This window comes from Helobdella robusta (assembly GCF_000326865.2).
Source record: "Helobdella robusta unplaced genomic scaffold HELROscaffold_84, whole genome shotgun sequence".
NCBI classification, from domain to species: Eukaryota; Metazoa; Annelida; class Clitellata; order Rhynchobdellida; family Glossiphoniidae; genus Helobdella; species Helobdella robusta.
In genome coordinates, this window is record NW_008705486.1 from 164,496 (window position 1) to 187,037 (window position 22,542).

The 22,542-nt window shown below is 32.1% G+C and overlaps 1 protein-coding gene across 1 annotated transcript in view; it reads right to left on the reverse strand.

Moving 5' to 3' along the window:
- Nucleotides 1–22,322, reverse strand: part of HELRODRAFT_90476 (hypothetical protein) — a gene marked incomplete at both ends in the record, with an annotated part of 80,111 nt that extends 57,789 nt beyond the window's left edge. Inside the window, 2 exons of the mRNA XM_009032573.1 lie at nucleotides 2,569–2,679; nucleotides 22,212–22,322. Of these exons, the coding sequence (XP_009030821.1) occupies nucleotides 2,569–2,679; nucleotides 22,212–22,322 (222 nt within the window). The remainder of the gene's footprint in view (nucleotides 1–2,568; nucleotides 2,680–22,211) is intronic.
- Nucleotides 22,323–22,542: the final 220 nt, after the last annotated feature.

Here is a 22,542-nt window from a genome sequence, read left to right on the forward strand (position 1 = left end):
GAGATCTACTCAACATTCTAGAAGCCAAGTACATCAACAATCATGATCATCCTCTACCTCTACTTCACATAAACAGCAGAAGTCTTTTAAATAAAATTTCTGACATTTTAATTTTAAATAAATTTTTATCTTATTTTTTTCCAATTATTATTATATCAGAGACATGGCTGAATGACGAAACCGCTAAACTTGTTCGTATGAATGATTACAATTTTGTTTTTAAAAATAGGTCTGACAGAATAGGTGGTGGAGTCGGAATCTTCATCAGATCAGGCATTGAATTTTCTATGATAAACAATTTGCTTCTGAATGATACCATTATTGACCTTCTTGGTGTCAATTTAAAATTAAACAACACACATGTAAATATTTTAGCAGTATATAGACCCTCCAACACTGACCCTAATATCTTAATCCAAAAGCTCGAACTTATTTTACCCACATTCAAGCCACACATAAAGTTATTTAATTGGCGACTTTAACCTTGACCTCAATAAACTCAACAGTGACAACGTCGTTGCTGACTTCTCTAACCTACTATCATCATACAACTTCTTACCTCTTATAACCTCCTCTACTCGCATCTCAACTTCTTCTTGCTTACTCATCGACAATATCTTTACTAACAACCTAACTCCTCACTTATCTGGAATAATACTATCTGACATATCTGACCATTTCCCTATATTCGCCATCGCTTCCAAATCAAAAATCTCAAACCATGCCCCTATTAAGCACTTCAGAAACCTAACTGAAAAATCTATAAACAACATCAACAATTTCTTATCGAACCACAACTGGAATTCTTTGACTTCTCTAAAAAATGTCAACGACTGCTGATCTGTTTTGAATACTATCTTAACTCACTCTCTAGACACTTTTGCCCCTCTCCGCCCTGTCAAAAACAAAAAGAAAAAATGCTGGATCAATGACAACATTCTAAGCCTTGCAAAAAAGAAAAACAAACTATACATCATAAGCCTTAAATATCCAACCACCCGCAACATTGCCACCTACAAAAGCTTCAGAAACATGTTCACATCTATTAAACGAAAAACTGAACGAGACTACTTCTCTAACAAACTTGAAAACGCACATAACAATGTTGGACAAAAATGGAACACTATCAAAGAAATTCTAAACAAGCAACCTCCTAACTCATCAATCACCAAACTATCAACAACCAAGCAATTGAAAATAAACAAGAAATTTGTGACCTTCTCAACACCCACTTTGCAAACATCGCTAGCCAACTACTCTCAAACCATCCTCCCAGCTATGGTAGTCCTACAGATTTTATGAGCCCATCCACACCCCATTCCATTTGTCTATATCCTGTTACTGAACAAGAAATATTAACTACTGTTAATATCTTGAAAAACAAAAAGAGCTATGCAAACGATGGACTCAACATGTTCCTTATCAAAAGCATAATTTTCTCTATCATATCACCACTTAATCATATCTTCAACGTATCACTAAGCACTGGAATCTTTCCTGACTCATTTAAAATATCCAAAATCATACCAGTATTCAAGAAAGGAAACAAAGATGACATTAACAACTACAGACCCATCTCCATTCTTTCCCCGCTGTCAAAAATTCTTGAAAAACTTTTCTTTAAAAGACTCTCTAATTTCTTCTGCTCCAACAATACTATCTGCAACAACCAATACAAATTCAGACCCAACCACTCAACTGAGCTTGCTATTCTTGACTTCACTCAGCATATACTAAATGAAATGAATAACAAAAATCTTTCTATTGGCATTTTCCTGGACTTATCCAAAGCCTTCGATGTCATCGATCACAAAATACTCCTATCCAAACTACATCATTACGGAGTAAGAGACACAGCTCACAACTGGATGAGAAGCTATCTTTGATCACGGACACAATATGTTTCCATGGACATCAATTCAAAGCACGCTCCTATTCATCACGGGGTACCACAAGGATCCATACTAGGACCCCTTCTGTTTTCTATCTACATAAATGACCTCTGCAATGTTTCGCCCTCAACCAAATGCGTATTGTTCGCAGACGACACCAACCTTCTTTTCACTTCCAACAACCTACCAGATTGCTCTGAACTTATCAATCTTGAACTCCAAAAATACTCTAATTGGGTATCCAATAACAAACTAATCATAAATTATTCGTAATGTGCATACATTATTTTTGGCACAAAAATACTCACCAACCAAGCTCCTAACCTAAACCTATCAATTAATGGTGTTCCTATAAGCCGCACCCTGTCAACCAAATTTCTTGGAATCACCATCACAGAAAATCTTTCATGGAATTCCCACCTACAAACTACTTGCTTTATTCTCTATGATTTTAAATCTCTGTGTTCGTCATTATTTACGACAACTGAAACATATATAAAAAACGCAGGATGGCAAGTTTACTCTAATGTTGTTTAACCTTAACGTTATTTTAAGATATTATTAAAATTTATACGTGTTTACGATGCTTATTAGAAACACAAAAAATTGTTATAATCCAAAGTTAATTTTAATTAAAATATTTAAATATGAATAAACCTGTAACTTATTAACGGACCTTATCGATTAAGAAAGTAGACGTTGATACTGTGATCCACTCGCGTGCATGTGTTCCTGAATCAATCCATATTGACGGTTTTTGTTTGCATTTATTAGACCTTCCAATAATCTGAATAAAAGCGACTTTTAAAAAAAAATGTACAAGACACAAAATTTTTAACAAAATTGTACGAGTAATTTTGAACGTTGTTTCAACCCGAAAACATCTATTACAGAATTAAATTTTTCATGTAGAGGCCTAATTTTTAATTAATAATCAGTCAACCAATTAATCACTCTATTTAATTTTGTCCACGTTTCACCAGAATGTAGCTTGGAATGCCGTGTAAATCACCCTTATTTATTTGATCACCGGTTGTTTATTTTTAACGATGTTTTATAACCTTCTACACAAGTCAATCCGACAGTATAGCAAAAAGATTTATCTAAGCACTTTAACTGAAAAAATGTGAATGTGAATAAGATGAGTGGAACACTAACAGCTAAACGCTCTTCAAAGTCAGGATCATTATCAAAAATATTCAATTGAGAAATCCGTCAGTATGCAATTGCGATCTTTCCAAGATCAACGATATTTAAAGCCCTTCAGACACATTTTACCGATACTTCGGTGATGTGGAGACCTTTCAGGAGAAATGTTATAAACATAATTATTAAAAAAATATGAAAACACTGGAAATACGATATCAACTAAAAATCCGAAACAGTGGTGGTCAAGTAAATTCAAACTAGATCTCCCCAGTTATACGTTCTACTGAAAGCAAGAAAATCAATGACGCCACCCGTTCGTCATCACTGATCAGGAAGACTTCAGCGGGTGGTGGTTCACAGTGTAATGACGTAAGTGCTTCCAGGTCAGCAGGTAATTGCAGAAGCTATAGCCAAGAGAGGAAAACCATTTTCTGATGGAGAACTAGTGAAAAACTGCTTAGAGATATTTACAGATGTTGTTTGCCCAACAAAAAAGTCTTTGGTGGAAAACGTGAGTCTTTCTCATCAAACTATTGGTAGATGAGTTGACGATATGGCGAAAAATATTGAAGATACCTTAGTCAGGCGACTTAACGATTGTGATTATTACAGTTTGGCAGTTGATGAATATTCAGCAATATTTGTTAGAGGAGTTACGAAAACGTTTGATATAGTTGAGGAACTGTTGGACATGTGCCCAATGATGAGCACAACAACTGGAAAGGATATTTTTGAACAAGTTATTCTGGCAATAAAAAAATTCCAGCTTTTTAAAAACAAACTTGCTGGTGTAAAATCAGATGGGGCGCCAAGTATGATAGGAAAGATGAGTGGATTTGTAACCTTGTTAGCACAATCAGTGCCTCAGGATATCATTACATACCACTGTATTATTCACCAAGAAAACTTGTGTGCCAAGACCCTTGACATGAAGCATGTAATAGAAAAGATTGTGTCAGCTGTTAACTTTATCAGATTTAGAGGTCTTAACCACAGGGAGTTCAAATCATTTCTTGAAAAAATGGGCTCAGATTATGATGTTGTATACTTTTGCCAAGTTCGATGGCTAAGCAAGTCAACCACGCTATCCAGATTCTGGAGTTTACGTCATGAAATAAAGACATTCATGGTTAACAAAAAAAAGGAGGTAGCTTTTTTAGATGACAACTTTGGGTGAGTGATTTGGCATTTTTGATTGATATGACAAAATGTATGGCTGAATTGAATGTTAGACTTCAAGAAAAGTACCAGCTTGTGCACAGATTGTATGAACACATTGTTACTTTTATTGAAAAGTAAAAGATAGTTCTGAAACAGATGGTTCAGAAAAAATTAACACATTGTGCAATTCTTTTCACAAGACCTGTGGACACAGTGCAGCATGAAAAGTACAATGAACTACTTGTCAAACTGATCGATGATTTCCAGCAAAGGTTCCAGGATTTTAAAAAGCACAAAGACTTTATGAAATTGCTAAGTAACCCATTTAATGTTGACCCCACTGATGCTGCTGACAAATACCAAATGGAGCTAATTGATCTTCAGAATGACAGTGATTTAAAGAGATCTTTTATGGAACATGATTTGCTAACTTTCTACAAGTGTTACATATCGTCAGAAAGTTATCCTAATTTGACAGAAGATGCCAAGAAGTTTATCGCTTTGTTTGGTAGTACTTATTGCTGTGAACAACTGTTTTCAAGAATGAAAAATGCAAAGACGAAGTCAAGATCTTTACTTAAAGATGGACGTTTGACAGCCTCATTGCGTATAGCGACTTCAAATGTTGGAGCAGATATAGAGTACTTATATAAACGCAAACAATGTCAAATTTCTCACTAAAATTAGACATTAATGTATTTACATATATACTTTTATTTTGTAATAAAAAATATATATCCATTATTATGTGTTACACTTTTATTTATTATTAATAATGCAAAATTGGCTATCGAATTTTTAATCCAGCCCGCGACTTCTAGCTAAATTGTCAATCTGGCCCTTTGAACAAAAAGGTTGGACAACACTGCCTTAGAACAAGACGTTCAGTGCACCTATCAATTAGATAGCCAGGCGCAATACCATTCAAGCATTTGAACATAAGCATTGCAATTTTAAAAGTAATACTTTTTTAACAGGCAGCCAGTGTAAGTCTCTCAAAATGGGGCTGACATGATCAGACCTAGAACGTCCAGAAACAAGTTTAGCAGCTCTATTCTGAATGAACTGCAACATCTGAATAACTCTTTGTGACAGTCCAGAGAATAGGTCATTGCAATAATCCACTTTAGAATGTATAAAAGCATGGACCAGACAACTTAGTGTATGAACATCAAGTGAAAGTTTTACTGATTTCAACAACCTTAGTTGATTTGAACAGTTTCTAGCAAGATGTTTAATATGTAGCTCCATAGACATATCTGTGTCAAATGTCATACCCAGATTACTAGCACTCGTACAAAAATCAATACGTATCCCTTCAAAAAATAAGCCCTTAATATCAATTCTAGACAACAGCTGCCATGTGCTAATGGGCAAAATTTGTGTTTTACTATTATTTAATTTCAAGCGATTAGATGACATCCATTTACTAACATCTGACAAGCAAAGAACAAGATTTTCCAACACCTCAGCAAAACCAGAATGAGAACAACTAGGTAATATTTCGACATCATCAGCAAAAGCCTGACATTTAAAACCATGCCTATTAAAAACTTCAAAAAGATCAGACACATACAACAAGAACAGCAACGGACCCAACACAGATCCCTGAGGAAAACCAAACGACAATCTTTTAACATCAGATATTTCAACACCAAACAAAAATTGTTGAGTACGATCACACAAGTAAGATTTCAACCATGAAATGACAATACCCGAAAAACCAAATAAATGTTGTAATTTATTAATTAAAATCACATAATCGACACAATATATATATATATATATATATATATATATATATATATATATATATATATATATATATATATATGTTGGTAATAGACCATAATTTTTACAATATTCTATAAATTCTACCGAATGTTTGGCGTTAATATGTTTGTAGTTCGTTTTTCAATTTTTCTCACTCAAGTTTTTTGGTGAACGTTTAGTTTATTAAAATTCAAAAAAAACTTATTTTCCGAATTCATGCTGCAAATAATTACAACAATGCTTAACCAACAATGAAAACAAAGAAGTAATAAAAACTAGCATTGTAAATAGTGACAAAGAAGAATATGATGCTATCGATGAAGAAAAGGAGACCAAAGAAGATGACCAGCAATAAAGAAACCTGACACATAATTTCCATCTAAGTTCATTTTGAAAGTCAGTTTCCATCTAAGTTCATTTTGACAAAGTCAATATTTCCCTATATAAACATCAAAAAGCACTGATGATGATTCATTCGGAATCGAAATATGGCCTTATTTGCAGCATGAATTCGGAAAAAAAGTTTATTTTGAATTTTAATAAACTAAACGTTCACCAAAAAACTTTAGTGAGAAAAATTGAAAAAACGAACTACAAACATATTAACGCCAAACATTCGGTAGAATTTATAGAATATTGTATATATATATATATATATATATATATAGTTATTAAGTAATATCACTGCATTTTCCGTATTGTTGAGTTTGTGACTAAGTTTTTCAATTTTTCGAACAATTATTTTATCGATATTATTCAATTTATTCTAATTAATACTAAAATTTATAATTATTTTAGACTGCATTTTTCATATATATATATTTACGTAAGAGATTTTTTCATAGTATATTAACGCTTTTGCATTATTTGATTAATTTATCTTTAAAAAATGGTCACTTCCTAAATGTTTGAACATTTCTAAAGTTGTACCATTGTTCAAATCAGGTGTCCGTCATTCTATGAATAATTATTGTCCTATTTCTATTATTTCTAGCTTATATAAATTGATTGAAAAAATTATTCTTAATCGCCTTAATGGTTTTTTTCATTGTCATAATATATTAGTTTTAGCTAATATGGTTTTCACAACAAACTATCAACTGAATTTCCTGTTGTCAATGTCATTAATTTTGCTTCACTTGCTCTTGAATCCAAAAAATATTCTTTAGATATATTTATTGATATGTGTAAACCTTTTGATTCTTTTGACAATGATATACAATTGGTTTCAAAGACTGTCATAGCCGGAGGTGGGGATGAGGTTAAGCTCTCATTAAATTAAAACACCCCCATTGCGTACGTCTCAGTTTCTGACAGTCAAAATCCAACTTCTAGCCTTCTCATGGCGAAATTGTTTAAATTAACAGGAGAAGGGGCAAAGGCGGATAACTAGCGCCTCAAAACTAGTCGCTTCGGGTTGATTGGGCTCGTTACCAACTAATCAAGAAGGTAAAGTTTGATTTTAAACTTCCACTGCCTTGTGGCTATACCCTTTCTAGGAAAAGGCTAAGGAAGTAAACCCTAACAGAAAATCGACATCACCGAATCACTCATCATCTCACGCATCAAATATGCAGCTTCCTGATGGTCTGGTTTCGCCACGCAACAACAAATTCAGCAGCTACAATCGCTCATAAAAAATTAATTCGCTTCAACTACCTACCTGCATCATATCCTACCGTCACTCAGATATTCAACACACTCAATTCAAGGCTGTTCAAGAAAGTAGAAAATAACAACAACCACGTCATACATCCTCTACTACCACCAATCAAAACTACAACACACAACTTCCGTCAGCGCAAACATAACTATCAAGTCGTCGCCCAATCTACATACCAGGAAAAGACCTTCATCACAAGGCACCTCAAACATATTAGCAATTAAGGAAACATTATCCTTACAGAGCTAGTTTTTACTTATTGATCTCCTCACTTTTATCGATCACCTCACTAACTCACCATTAAGTCATCAAACAAATTAATACTCAATAAAACTTTTTCACTCACAGGTCTAGCCTTTATTTATCGATCACCTCACTAACTCACTAAGTCATCATCTAGTCTATCAATTTGTCGTTACTTCATTTTATATTCCTTTGTCAATTACTTTTTTTTTATTTTTCTTCTAATTATTATTTAATTTTTCTAACATATTTTATTTTTCATGTTTTATCATTTTTCTTTCTCACTTTTTGTATTTATTTTATCACTTATTTGTTTAATTTTGTTCTATTACCTTGCATGTTGTTACAGTTTCTGCGTCTGTCAGATCCGATTTTTAAAGAATAATAAAAAAAAAGATTGGGTGGAAGAGTGGGGATATTTGTCAACAAAAATATTGTGTATGAAACTTGGAAAGGAGAGAACGTTCAAACAGAAAATTTAGAAGCCTTAACTGCTGAATTATTGTTTAAAGGAAGACAAACTGTTAGAATCATTGCAGTGTACGGACCTCCAGGCACGGATTTTAATTGTTTTGTATCAAGTTTTGAATTATTGTCAGAGAATAGTAAGTGTCCTACATACGTTACAGGAGACTTCAATATTGATCTAATTGCTCATTCTAATAATAAACTAATATTTCAAAATTTATTCTCATGTTATAGTTTTTTCCATCTAATTAATTTGCTTACAAGAGTATTCATTACTTCTAAATCATCGACTGATAACATTCCCACTAATGTCTATGAAATTCATCAAATCGGTTTGGTAACATCAGATATATCAGACCATTTCCCAATATTTTGCCTGTCACAAAATTAGGTTTTTAATGTTAAACAGTCATCGACATTCAGGAAAACTTTTCAAAAGTTGTTATATGTAATATCAAAAAAGCCTACGCGAAGTAAATTGGGACTGTGTCCTCAACTGGGATGATGTGAATCAGTGTTGTGACAATTTTTATCTTGTAATTGATAAAATTTTTGTTGATCATGCGTCGGTAAAGTTATCCAGATATCGTTCCACAAACAAGCCGTTAGTTCGATGAAGATGCACTAAAATTATTGAAACGCAAAAACTGGTTATATAAAAATTACATAAAAAAACCATACAGAGCATACAAATGTCGCTTACAAATGTTGTCGAAATTTTTTCACTAAAACGAAACTTTCTCTAAAAAGGAAGTTTTATGAAAACCGTTTTTCCTCCCTCAGTAACGATACGAAGGCTAAATGGAATCTGATCAAAGAAATTTTTAACGTCAAAAAACAATCAACAGGTATTAAATAATTGAAATATAATAATACTCATATAACGAATCGCAAAGAAATTTTTAACTTTTTAAACAATTACTTTATCGAAAGTGTTAATGTGATACAAAATAAATTTGACGGAAGCATGTTCACCAATCATACAATATTAACAAGATCAACTGTTGTTTCATACATTTTGATGACATTAAATTACAGGAAATTTATTCAATAACAATTTCAAACCAAAAAATCAACATCACATGACAACTTCAGTATGTACATAGTTAAGATATTTATTGATGAACTCGTCCTTCCAATAACGCATATTTGTAACACCTTTTTAAATTCTGGGGTTTTTCCTGAGAAATTCAAAATTTTAAAAATATTTCCAATATTCAAAAAAGACAAACCTGAGTTGGCTGGAAACTACAGACCAGTTTCCTTGCTTTCACCATTTTCAAAAATATTAGAAAAAGTTGTCAGTCATAGAATGATCCAGTTTATCATTAGATGCAATATCCTCAGCGATAAACAGTACGGATTCAGGAAAAATCATTCAACTAAACATGCTATACTCGAGTTTAACCAAAGAATATTAAATAGTATTGAAAAAAGGAATGTCTTTAGGCATATTCATCGGCTTGTCCAAAGCTTTTGATACTATAAATCATGATCTACTTATGAAAAATTGTATCATTACGGTTTTCGAGATAAAGTTCATAACTGGTTGACATGTTATTTCTCAAATAGATAACTAAATAATTTCAATTCAAACACTTTACCAACGTCATGTTGGGTCCTCCAAGGTTCGATCCTCGGACCTCTTCTGTTTGTGTTATTTATCAATGATCTACCTGAAGTTTCATCAATCTTCAACTGCATTCTTTTTACAGATGACACTAATATTTTTTTACTCTTCAAGTGATTTAAACCGTGACAACATCTTGATAAATCGAGAATTAAAAAAGGTTCGACAATTGGTTCAAAACAAATAGGTTAACAGTTAACATTGGAAAATGTGCCTACGCTATCTTAAGTCCGAAAATTGTGACGAAAAATGTAAATCTTAACTTGTGTTTGAACAATAATATTATAAATCAAGTTGATTTAATTACATTTTTAGGTATTCACTTACAGAGTAATTTAATTTAATTGGACTAGGATATGAAGATTAGATTTAGAAGTACAACCCAAAACAAAGATACAATAGGTTAAATAAAGTAAAAATTAACGAGTTATAAAAGGTTGATAAAATAAATTTAGGAAATTTAAACCTTAACCTATAGATATAGCCCAAATTTTTAGATAACTTATCAGAAATGAATATGGTATGAGCTAACCAACACAAGTTGATAGAAATGACAATACCCAAAAACTTAACAGAATTAACCCTTTTAATAAAAGAATTGTTTAAATATATAATCGGTGATACAATATCAGTCATAATGTCTGAAACGAGCAACGCACGGTTTGTCTGATTGATCAGAGCCAAGGCAACACCAGCAAGCCTGGGATGACCCTCAGCTGGGCTTGACCACAGTATATTGAAATCAGCCACACGCAGTTTACCAGCGCCATGCCATCGAACTTCCTGCAGGCCCATAATGCATATACCTCTTTGGATTGCTTACGTTGACTTAAAAGCGGTTTTTAATTCAGACAACATGGATGCTATGTAGCTGTTCTGTGGTCTGGGCATCCCCGATCACCTGGTAAAACTGCTTACACTTTTATACACCCAAACCTTGAGCTGTTTTAGATCGGAGGGGCAATGCTTTCGGTGATTCGAGATTGATAGCGACGTCAGACGGGGTGTATACTTGCGCTGGATGAGTTCTTGGCCTTGATGAATTGGATCATGGAGCGTTCCGTACACAAAGGTATGCTCGGCGCCACAATCGGCACGGAGGTTCACGGACTTGGACTATGCAGATTATGTCGTTCTGTTGGCTGAGATGCGAGATGTTCTCATGATGTCGTTGGCTACTATGTCTGAGGAAGCAAAATTTTTTGGTTTAGAAATCAACTGAGACAAAACGAAAATTTAGGCAATCTCTCTGGGCGATCCGCAACCCGCGTCTGTCTTTGTGCTGGGTAATGACGTAAAGATTGTGGATTTGTTTCTATATTTCGGTTTCCAAATACACTCGTCAGGCAGTAGTGACGCTAAAATTTCGCGTCAAATCATCTTTGTCCGTACGTGTATAAGGTCTCTGGATCGTGGTATATGGCACACGGACATTTCGGTGACGACTAAAGTTCGAATGTGTAACGCATACATCATCTCCGTGCTGCTTTATAGATGCGAAACGTGATCAATTACTTGCGCTCATTTAAAGAGGCTAGTCGCTACAGATCAATGGTGCTTGCGCAGGATCTTTCGTCTGACCTACCGCGATTGCGTCACCAACGTTGAGGTGAGGAGAAGAAGACAGCAGTCTTCCGTTTCCTCACTCATGTTCAGGCGTTGTCTAAACTTCTTTGGTCACATAGCTCATGCCAGCTCTATGGAGGATCATTACCGGGCTTTAAAAGCTGTCATAGACCAACCGCCACCGGACTGGACTCGACCGCGCGGCCGTCCAAGACAGTCATGGATCCGCTCAGTAGAGAAGGACCTGTCCCTCATCAACTACGGTTCTTACTCAGCCTGGAAACTTGCTCATGATCGTTTGAAATGGAGGCATCTTGTGAACACGACAACGTCCCGTTATGGGGCACGCCCATAATAACAATAATAATAATATATAATATTTAAGTTGTATTCGTATGGTGTTGTGGGATTGAGTTATGATTGGCTTTCTTCATATCTAAATGATCGCTCTCAGTTTGTCTGTATCAATGATTCTAACTCTTTACTGTCTCATATTAAATTGGGTGCTTCTCAAGTTTCTATCTTCGGTCCCTTGCTTTTTTATGTATATATTAATGACTATGCCAATTCTTCTAATTTCTTAAAGTTTGTACTGTTTGCGGGTAATACAACCTTACTTTATTCTCATTTTGATTTTAGTGAGCTTGTCACTGTTATTAACTATGAATTGAAATTTATTTATGACTGGGTTGTTTTAAACAACTTACGTATTAATTTAGACAAAACATGTTTTATCTTGTTTGGACCCAAAATTATGACTGATATTGTATCACCGATTATATATTTAAACAATTCTTTTATTAAAAGGGTTAATTCTGTTAAGTTTTTGGGTATTGTCATTTCTATCAACTTGTGTTGGTTAGCTCATACCATATTCATTTCTGATAAGTTATCTAAAAATTTGGGCTATATCTATAGGTTAAGGTTTAAATTTCCTAAATTTATTTTATCAACCTTTTATAACTCGTTAATTTTTACTTTATTTAACCTATTGTATCTTTGTTTTGGGTTGTACTTCTAAATCTAATCTTCATATCCTAGTCCAATTAAATTAAATTACTCTGTAAGTGAATACCTAAAAATGTAATTAAATCAACTTGATTTATAATATTATTGTTCAAACACAAGTTAAGATTTACATTTTTCGTCACAATTTTCGGACTTAAGATAGCGTAGGCACATTTTCCAATGTTAACTGTTAACCTATTTGTTTTGAACCAATTGTCGAACCTTTTTTAATTCTCGATTTATCAAGATGTTGTCACGGTTTAAATCACTTGAAGAGTAAAAAAATATTAGTGTCATCTGTAAAAAGAATGCAGTTGAAGATTGATGAAACTTCAGGTAGATCATTGATAAATAACACAAACAGAAGAGGTCCGAGGATCGAACCTTGGAGGACCCAACATGACGTTGGTAAAGTGTTTGAATTGAAATTATTTAGTTATCTATTTGAGAAATAACATGTCAACCAGTTATGAACTTTATCTCGAAAACCGTAATGATACAATTTTTCATAAGTAGATCATGATTTATAGTATCAAAAGCTTTGGACAAGCCGATGAATATGCCTAAAGACATTCCTTTTTTTCAATACTATTTAATATTCTTTGGTTAAACTCGAGTATAGCATGTTTAGTTGAATGATTTTTCCTGAATCCGTACTGTTTATCGCTGAGGATATTGCATCTAATGATAAACTGGATCATTCTATGACTGACAACTTTTTCTAATATTTTTGAAAATGGTGAAAGCAAGGAAACTGGTCTGTAGTTTCCAGCCAACTCAGGTTTGTCTTTTTTGAATATTGGAAATATTTTTAAAATTTTGAATTTCTCAGGAAAAACCCCAGAATTTAAAAAGGTGTTACAAATATGCGTTATTGGAAGGACGAGTTCATCAATAAATATCTTAACTATGTACATACTGAAGTTGTCATGTGATGTTGATTTTTTGGTTTGAAATTGTTATTGAATAAATTTCCTGTAATTTAATGTCATCAAAATGTATGAAACAACAGTTGATCTTGTTAATATTGTATGATTGGTGAACATGCTTCCGTCAAATTTATTTTGTATCACATTAACACTTTCGATAAAGTAATTGTTTAAAAAGTTAAAAATTTCTTTGCGATTCGTTATATGAGTATTATTATATTTCAATTATTTAATACCTGTTGATTGTTTTTTGACGTTAAAAATTTCTTTGATCAGATTCCATTTAGCCTTCGTATCGTTACTGAGGGAGGAAAAACGGTTTTCATAAAACTTCCTTTTTAGAGAAAGTTTCGTTTTAGTGAAAAAATTTCGACAACATTTGTAAGCGACATTTGTATGCTCTGTATGGTTTTTTTATGTAATTTTTATATAACCAGTTTTTGCGTTTCAATAATTTTAGTGCATCTTCATCGAACTAACGGCTTGTTTGTGGAACGATATCTGGATAACTTTACCGACGCATGATCAACAAAAATTTTATCAATTACAAGATAAAAATTGTCACAACACTGATTCACATCATCCCAGTTGAGGACACAGTCCCAATTTACTTCGCGTAGGCTTTTTTGATATTACATATAACAACTTTTGAAAAGTTTTCCTGAATGTCGATGACTGTTTAACATTAAAAACCTAATTTTGTGACAGGCAAAATATTGGGAAATGGTCTGATATATCTGATGTTACCAAACCGATTTGATGAATTTCATAGACATTAGTGGGAATGTTATCAGTCGATGATTTAGAAGTAATGAATACTCTTGTAAGCAAATTAATTAGATGGAAAAAACTATAACATGAGAATAAATTTTGAAATATTAGTTTATTATTAGAATGAGCAATTAGATCAATATTGAAGTCTCCTGTAACGTATGTAGGACACTTACTATTCTCTGACAATAATTCAAAACTTGATACAAAACAATTAAAATCCGTGCCTGGAGGTCCGTACACTGCAATGATTCTAACAGTTTGTCTTCCTTTAAACAATAATTCAGCAGTTAAGGCTTCTAAATTTTCTGTTTGAACGTTCTCTCCTTTCCAAGTTTCATACACAATATTTTTGTTGACAAATATCCCCACTCTTCCACCCAATCTTTTTTTTTATTATTCTTTAAAAATCGGATCTGACAGACGCAGAAACTGTAACAACATGCAAGGTAATAGAACAAAATTAAACAAATAAGTGATAAAATAAATACAAAAAGTGAGAAAGAAAAATGATAAAACATGAAAAATAAAATATGTTAGAAAAATTAAATAATAATTAGAAGAAAAATAAAAAAAAAGTAATTGACAAAGGAATATAAAATGAAGTAACGACAAATTGATAGACTAGATGATGACTTAGTGAGTTAGTGAGGTGATCGATAAATAAAGGCTAGACCTGTGAGTGAAAAAGTTTTATTGAGTATTAATATGTTTGATGAATTATTAATAGACTAGATGATGACTTAGTGAGTAGGTGAGGTGATCGATAAATAAAAGCTAGGTCTGTGTGGTGATCGATGAATAAAAGCTAGATTCGTGAGTGATAAAGTTTTAATGGGAATTAATATATTTGAGGGTGAGTTAGTTGGTGAGTTAGTGAGGTGATCGATAAATAAAAACTAGTTCTGTAATGATAAAGTTTTATTAAGTGCTAATATGTTTGAGGTGCCTTGTGATGAAGGTCTTTTCCTGGTATGTAGATTGGGCGACGACTTGATAGTTATGTTTGCGCTGACGGAAGTTGTGTGTTGTAGTTTTGATTGGTGGTAGTAGAGGATGTATGACGTGGTTGTTGTTATTTTCTACTTTCTTGAACAGCCTTGAATTGAGTGTGTTGAATATCTGAGTGACGGTAGGATATGATGCAGGTAGGTAGTTGAAGCGAATTAGTTTTTTGATGAGAGACTGTAGTTGCTGAATTTGTTGTTGCGTGGCAAAACCAGACCAGGAGGAAGCTGCATATTTGATGCGTGAGATGATGAGTGATTCGGTGATGTCGAATAATTTGATGCCTCTGAGACCATGTGAACGGAGTGTTTTGAGTGCGTGAAATGTTTGAAAGCCTTTTGTGATAATGTAATTGATATGAAGTGCTATATTGAGTGTGGAGGTGAATGTGATGCCTAATATTTTTAGCTGATTTGTGCGAGTGATTCGTGGGTGTTCAGGAGGTAATGTTATTTTTTTACGGCTATTGTGAATGATGAGTTTGAATGATTTATTGAGATCAAGTGAAAGATTGCATCGTTTTGACCATGTGGTTAATGAGTCGAGTTCTGATTGGATGGTGTTTGAGTTAGATGATTGGATGATAAGGTAGGTGTCGTCAGCGTATTTAATGATTTGATTGGAGCTATGAAAAGTTTTGAAAGTAGAAGCGTTGATGATAAAGGTAGATGGTCCAAGGACAGAACCTTAAACTACGCTAGAGTTAATAGGTAGAGTAGATGAAAGAGTAGAGCTAAAAAGAGTAGAATGATTCCTATTAGATAGAAAATTTATTATGATATTGTAAATGTTGTCAGGTAGTGGAATAGAGGCTAACTTATTTGAAAGTGAGAAGTGATTGAGAGTGTCAAAAGCTTTAGAGAAATCGAGGGCAATAAGATGAACATACATAATTATTATTTTTAAGGAAAGATGTTATTGTGGTAGTAAGAGAGATGATGGCGGATGTAGATGAGCCTCTAGGGCGAAATGCAAACTGACTTCCTTTCACTACTGTTGAGGTATTCAACATTATAGTTAATTAGTCGTATTAATGGAGCCGTCTGATCATTCAGCCACGTCTCTGACACCACAACAACCATGACAGAAAATGGAAAGAGGTTCAGGTACATTTCTAGGTCACACATTTTATTAAATAAGCTTCTGGTGTTTAGATGTAATAATGAAAACTTAATCCTTTGATTTTCTTCACTAAAACAACTGTTCAATGAACTTGTGCTGAAATAGTCACATTTGTTAATCGAGCACAGTGAACATTTATTTAAATTAATTAAGTTAGCCATTCGTGACATATTCTTTTTTCCTAACTTCCAATCCCGTATGATGATATGGTTAAAGCATTATCTCGGAGTCTTTTATTTATCAACGTCCCTTTTTTCAATGCAAATTCTAAACTTTGTAGAATGCCCATCTACTTTGTTACATGCGCCATCATTATCCAGTGAACGTTTAAAAACAGCGAAACATGATATTACTTTAATTCCGTTGGTTTTCAGATATTCAACAACGTCTTCTTTGTGGCATTTTTTAACATTGCTCATAAATATGAATGACTTTTTAATAAGCATTTTTTGGCCTGAAGTTTGCAATTTTCGACAACTTTTTTGCCAATTGTTTTGTTGGTTGGTTTTGTTTTAACCAAATTATTAGTTTTATTATTAGAGTCAATATATGACTGACTGTCGCGGTAATATTGTGCTCGTTTCCTCTGTTTTTTGGCTACCAATATAAATCGATTCATATTTTTCTCACCTGGGCTTCTTAAAGTGTCCGATCACAGATTTTTATTATTTGACAAATTATTATTACCAATGTTGTCTTTATTTGTGAATGCGTTCCAATTTTTGTTCACTTTTTCAGCCGTACTTTGAGATTCTTCAATTTTTGAGTAGCTGGAATGTCGCTACATTCAACTGGGGTGTACTTCACGCCAGCTGGAACAAAACATTTCAAGGTTGTACGTATGTGTTCAGTTTTGTTGTTATTAATTTTACCTTCTTCTTCCAAGTTGCTTATTTATGCATGAACCAGCTTGAGTTTGACATCAATAATTTTGTCCAAATTATCCACTGAATATGCAAAAACTCTTTTTTAACAATGAAAACAACAAGTGTTGCCATTTTGTCAATACATATTGTCTAAAATAAACTTAAAAAATTCTACAATATCATTTATATTGTCTAACTTTGTATTACCACGTGGCGATAATTTAGGTTTTTCCACTTTTAACAATCCTAACTCGTTCAATAACAATTTTTTTCCGTAAACTATAGATAACATTTGTAATATAAAACAACTTCATATTAAAAACATTTATTACTTTTATATTTTTAAATTAAATTTTTGTCATTCTTTTTATGACCAACTCGCATTGTTTAAGAACACTAAGCGAAATTTCTTAAGTTTTATTTCTGATTTTTATTTTTCCAAGCCTAGGACTAATTTTTTCATTAATTTTACTTTGTCTTGTTCTATGAGTAAAATATGCTACCAGTTGATACAAAGAACTGTTCTTCTTTGGGTCTGTTTTGATCATCAGATTAATCAGCTCATTATAGCTAATCGTTTTCCCCTTGTTTGAAAAATTTGTGTGTATGTGTAAGTGTGTGTATTTTTTTCTTGATATTGTGCGTATTGTTGAATCTCTTTAATTTATTCAGCTTATTAATTTCATCTTGCTGGTAATTTATTATTATTTGTATATTTGTGTATGTGCACTGTGCAGTCTGGCGTTATTTATTTCAGTTTTAGTTTTATTGCAGTTGTTTCAATTTCCGTTTTTTGAATGTTATTACCGTGATTAATTTTGTTTCGGTTTAAGGTGGCCCAATAAGCTAAACTTCGGGTCTCCTGTTTCGGTTTCAGACAAATAAAATCAAATAAAATATCAAATAAAAATATACATATAAGTAAGAATATTGTCCAATTATGAAGTGTTATTATTATTAATAATAATATTATCATCATCATCAATATCACCATAACAATCACTACAATTGTTTCCACTATCATTATAATTATTATTAGTAGTAGCATTAGTAGAAGTACTAGTATTAGCGGTAAGAGTGGCATTAGCAATCAATCAATCAATTAGCTTATAAAGCGCTATTTCCGCGATGTTCAACAGCGCTCCTCAATGAATTTTGAAAACAGATGGGTCTTGAGATCCGCTCTGAACTTCGCAAGTGATGGAGAAGTAGTCAGAAAAGTAGGTAGAGAGTTCCAGAGAAAAGGACCAGAAAAAGCAAAAGCAGATTTGGCAAAAGAGTGTTTAACACGAGTTAAGAAAAAGCGAGAAGAAGAAGACGATCGTAAATCGGGGCGTTTAGGTTCAATTAATATATCTGATAAAAACTTAGGAAATAATTTAGATTGAGACTTATACATGAACGTGCAAATTTTAAAAATTATTCTATATTTTATAGGTAGCCAGTGCAAGAGAACAAGATATGGAGATATATGAGAAAAGAAAGGGGCACGAGCAACTAGACGAGCAGCAGAGTTAAAAGCTTTACTTAAAGGATAGAGTATAGAGTCAGGAAGACCATAGTAGAGCGAGTTACAATAATCAATCCTAGATAAGACTAACAAAGTAACAAGAAGGAGAAGAGTATGATCATCAAGAAAAGGCAAAAGTTTTTTTATTCTATGTAGATGAAAGTAAGAGCTTCTAGCAACACTATTAATCTGAGAAGAGAGAGACATAGTAGAATCAAAAATAAAACCTAGACTACGAAACTTATGAGAGAAATCAAGAGTTTTAGAGTCAGGTAAGATAATAGAAGGAATAGTAATAGAGTGTTTAGATTTATTAAAACAAAATTATTTCAAACTTAGAAGGATTAAGTTTAAGACACATAGAGTCAGACCAAGCGATAATTGAAGAAAAACAGAGATAAATTATAAAGAACACTATTGAGATTAGATGGAGGAAAAGAAGTATAAGTGTAAGAATCATCAGCATATAGTTGACTAGAGAAAGAAAAGTTATTAATAATACGAGGTAGTTCAGAAGTATAGAGTATAAATAGAAGAGGGCTAAGGATAGATCCCTGAGGTACCCCGAAAGTAAGAGTAGAGGAGTTAGAAGTAGAATTATTGAGAACAACAAAAGAAAAACGATTACAGAGATAAGAAGTAAACCAAGAGCAGTCTCATGAGAATAGTATGGTCAACAGTATCAAAAGCTGAGGAAAAGTCAAGAGCAAGAAGAAGAGTAAGATTACTGTTGTCACTAGAGAGAAGGATATCATTGTGTATTTTAAGTAAAGAAGTTTCAGTACTGTAAACAGGTCTGAAACTAGATTGAGTTACAGGTAGCAAAGAGTTAAAGTCTAAATAGGATGACAGTTGATTAAAAACAACTTTTTCTACTATTTTAGAGATTTTCTATTATTTTCTTTTATTTCTATTATTTTACAGGTAGCAAAGAGTTAAAGTCTAAATAGGATGACAGTTGATTAAAAACAACTTTTTCTATTATTTTAGAGATGAAAGTAATATTAGTTACAGGTCTATAATTAGATAAAGAGGTAGGATCTAGAGATGAGTTTTTAAGAATAGGAATAACAATAGAATTCTTATAAGAAGTAGGAAATTTAGAGGTGGAAAGAAATAAATTAACTAATTTGACAATGATTGGATAAAATATTGAAGAAAATTCTTTAAGTAAATTAGAAGGAAGTAGATTTAGAGAACAGGTTGTAGACGACATAGAATTAATAATTTTAGTTAGCAATAGTAATAGCAGTAGTAGTATTAGTAAGATTATTATCAATAATATAATTATTATAGTTAAAATTAAGTAAAATTCTTTTAGTAGGGATAATATTTACTTGTTTTTGTTTTGTTTTTGTTGAATATTGATTATTGTTTTAAAGTTGTCTATAAATAATGATTCGTAATGATTCGGCTATTTTTAGTTCAAAGTAATTATTATTACGGTATAAAATTTTAGTATTATTATCTAAAATGTTTCTATTTAACATTATATTATGATTATCCATTAAGTGTTTTTAGAGCATTATTTTGTTTGTGCATTGTTAATTTTTAAATAATTAATTTTCTAAATAATAAATTACAATCTATTATTAGAAAAATAAAGAAATTAAAATGAATAAATAATACTATGGCGATAGAATATAAAGAAATATATATATATATATATATATATATATATATATATATACAATATTCTATAAATTCTACCGAATGTTTAGCGTTAATATGTTTGTAGTTCGTTTTTTCGATTTTTCTCACTAAAGTTTTTTGGTGAACGTTTTGTTTATTAAAATTCAAAATAAACTTTTTTTTAGAATTCATACTGCAAATAAGGCCATATTTCGATTCCGAATGAATCATCATCAGTGGTTCTTGCTGTATATATAGGGAAATATTGACTTTGACTATATATAGATATAAATATATATATATATACACATTTTTCGCACATTATTTTTAGTACAATTTTGGTTTATATTGTTTTTTTTAGATTAGACAAAGCATATTGTGTTTCGATTTGGGGTTTATTCATGTTCTTAATTTATGTCAATATTATTTTTTAAGAATTTTGTTTGGCTTGCGTAAATTTGATCATATCAGTCACCTTTATACTTTGTGTACATTCGCATGTATGTATATATTTACTTGTGGACATGCATATGTAAGTTACTACTTATGTGTGCCCACTCTTGTCAGTATTTTTGATCATACTTTGCTTCATTATCATTAATTTTCAATTTTGTTTTAATTGGTAACATCATTTTTCTTTTACATTATTTTTGTCATTATCTTTGATCTTTGTTTCATTATCATTAAATTAAATTTTGTTTTATTTGGCTTTATCATTTTTGTGTTACATTCTATTTTTCCTAGGCATTATTCTTTGTTGTTTAGATATTTTTATTTTTCTTAGTTATTATTTTTATCGTTTTGATTCTTACTGAACATTACTTTTCATTTATTCGGACTTGGTGGCCCCACAAGCGAAAGCTTCAGGTCTCCTAGTGATTGGCTTATGTTATTGTCATGTGTTGGTTTACTGAATAAAAAGCTAATTGAATTGAATTGAAAAGTTATTTACTTAGTTGGTGTCATATTCTTCATATTTTTTGTTGTTGTCACTTTCTTGTTTTTCATTGTTGTTGGATTTAATATTAAGGCACAAGTTGGTAATGATGTAATCATTCTTTGTTGGATGTTTATTTGGGGTTTATTGATATGTATAAGAACAGCTTTTGCAATTTTTAAGTGTATTGGGTTGTTGTTTTGATAAATTATTTTTGTGTTGTTGTCAAGAATTTGGCGGATCATTGGTGTTGCATGTGCTGATTGTAAGATTTGATGGCTTCTCTTTGTGTATGCATTGGGAGACGTCTTGATAGTGAAGTGGTCATAACACCAATATACGAATGTTGTTGACGCGCGCAGTCGTCAATAGAGCATTCAAATTCACATAGGCTATTACATAATTACGCTTCAACGTGGAATCGTCTTTTAGGAGTGCAGTTTTTCTTTAGGACCAATTGTGACGTCTTACAATTGTTGTAGTATATCCTGAGTTTATTTTTATTAGTATCATTGATTGGTGTAACGTTTCTTTTTATGATGTATTTAAGGAGGTTTTATCTATTTTATGTGCCGTGGACATGTGATTTTTGTAATGTACACATTTTGTCGGTGTCGTTGTAGTTTCGGAGTATATTTTATTCTGCTGTAGTCTCTGTTGAATAATGCTTTTAACAATTCTTCAAGACATCATCTAAATTATCAAGTCAACTCATTTCAGCGGTTTTCTTTTATCCACGTATGAATTATGTCCTATGTTTGTTTATTTACCCTTGTTTACCAATCATTTATTTTATTCTTACAAATTCTACTACTATTTTTATTTATTTTATAAGACATAATTTTAAAGCAATGACCGAAAATTTTGCCAAATTAGATTCGACACTCACTTTTAACGCCCTCAAAGGTTTTCCGTGGAATGACTTACCAACATCAAACAATGAACAGTACTTTTTAAAACGTTTACTTGTTTCTTCCATCCAAATAAGTAACTGAATTAATTATTTTCATTATATAATTAAAGTTTTATATTTTAAAAGCGTAGTAAAATTAGTTTTCTTTCTAAATAAAAAAAATATTTTTTAAAATTCAAGCATCATAAAACAAAAATTTCCAAATTATAAAACAAGAAAATAAAACATCACCCAAAACCTCATCAAAACTGTGAAAAGATTGGAACCATTTTCTAGTTTTGCGTAACGCATCAATTGATTT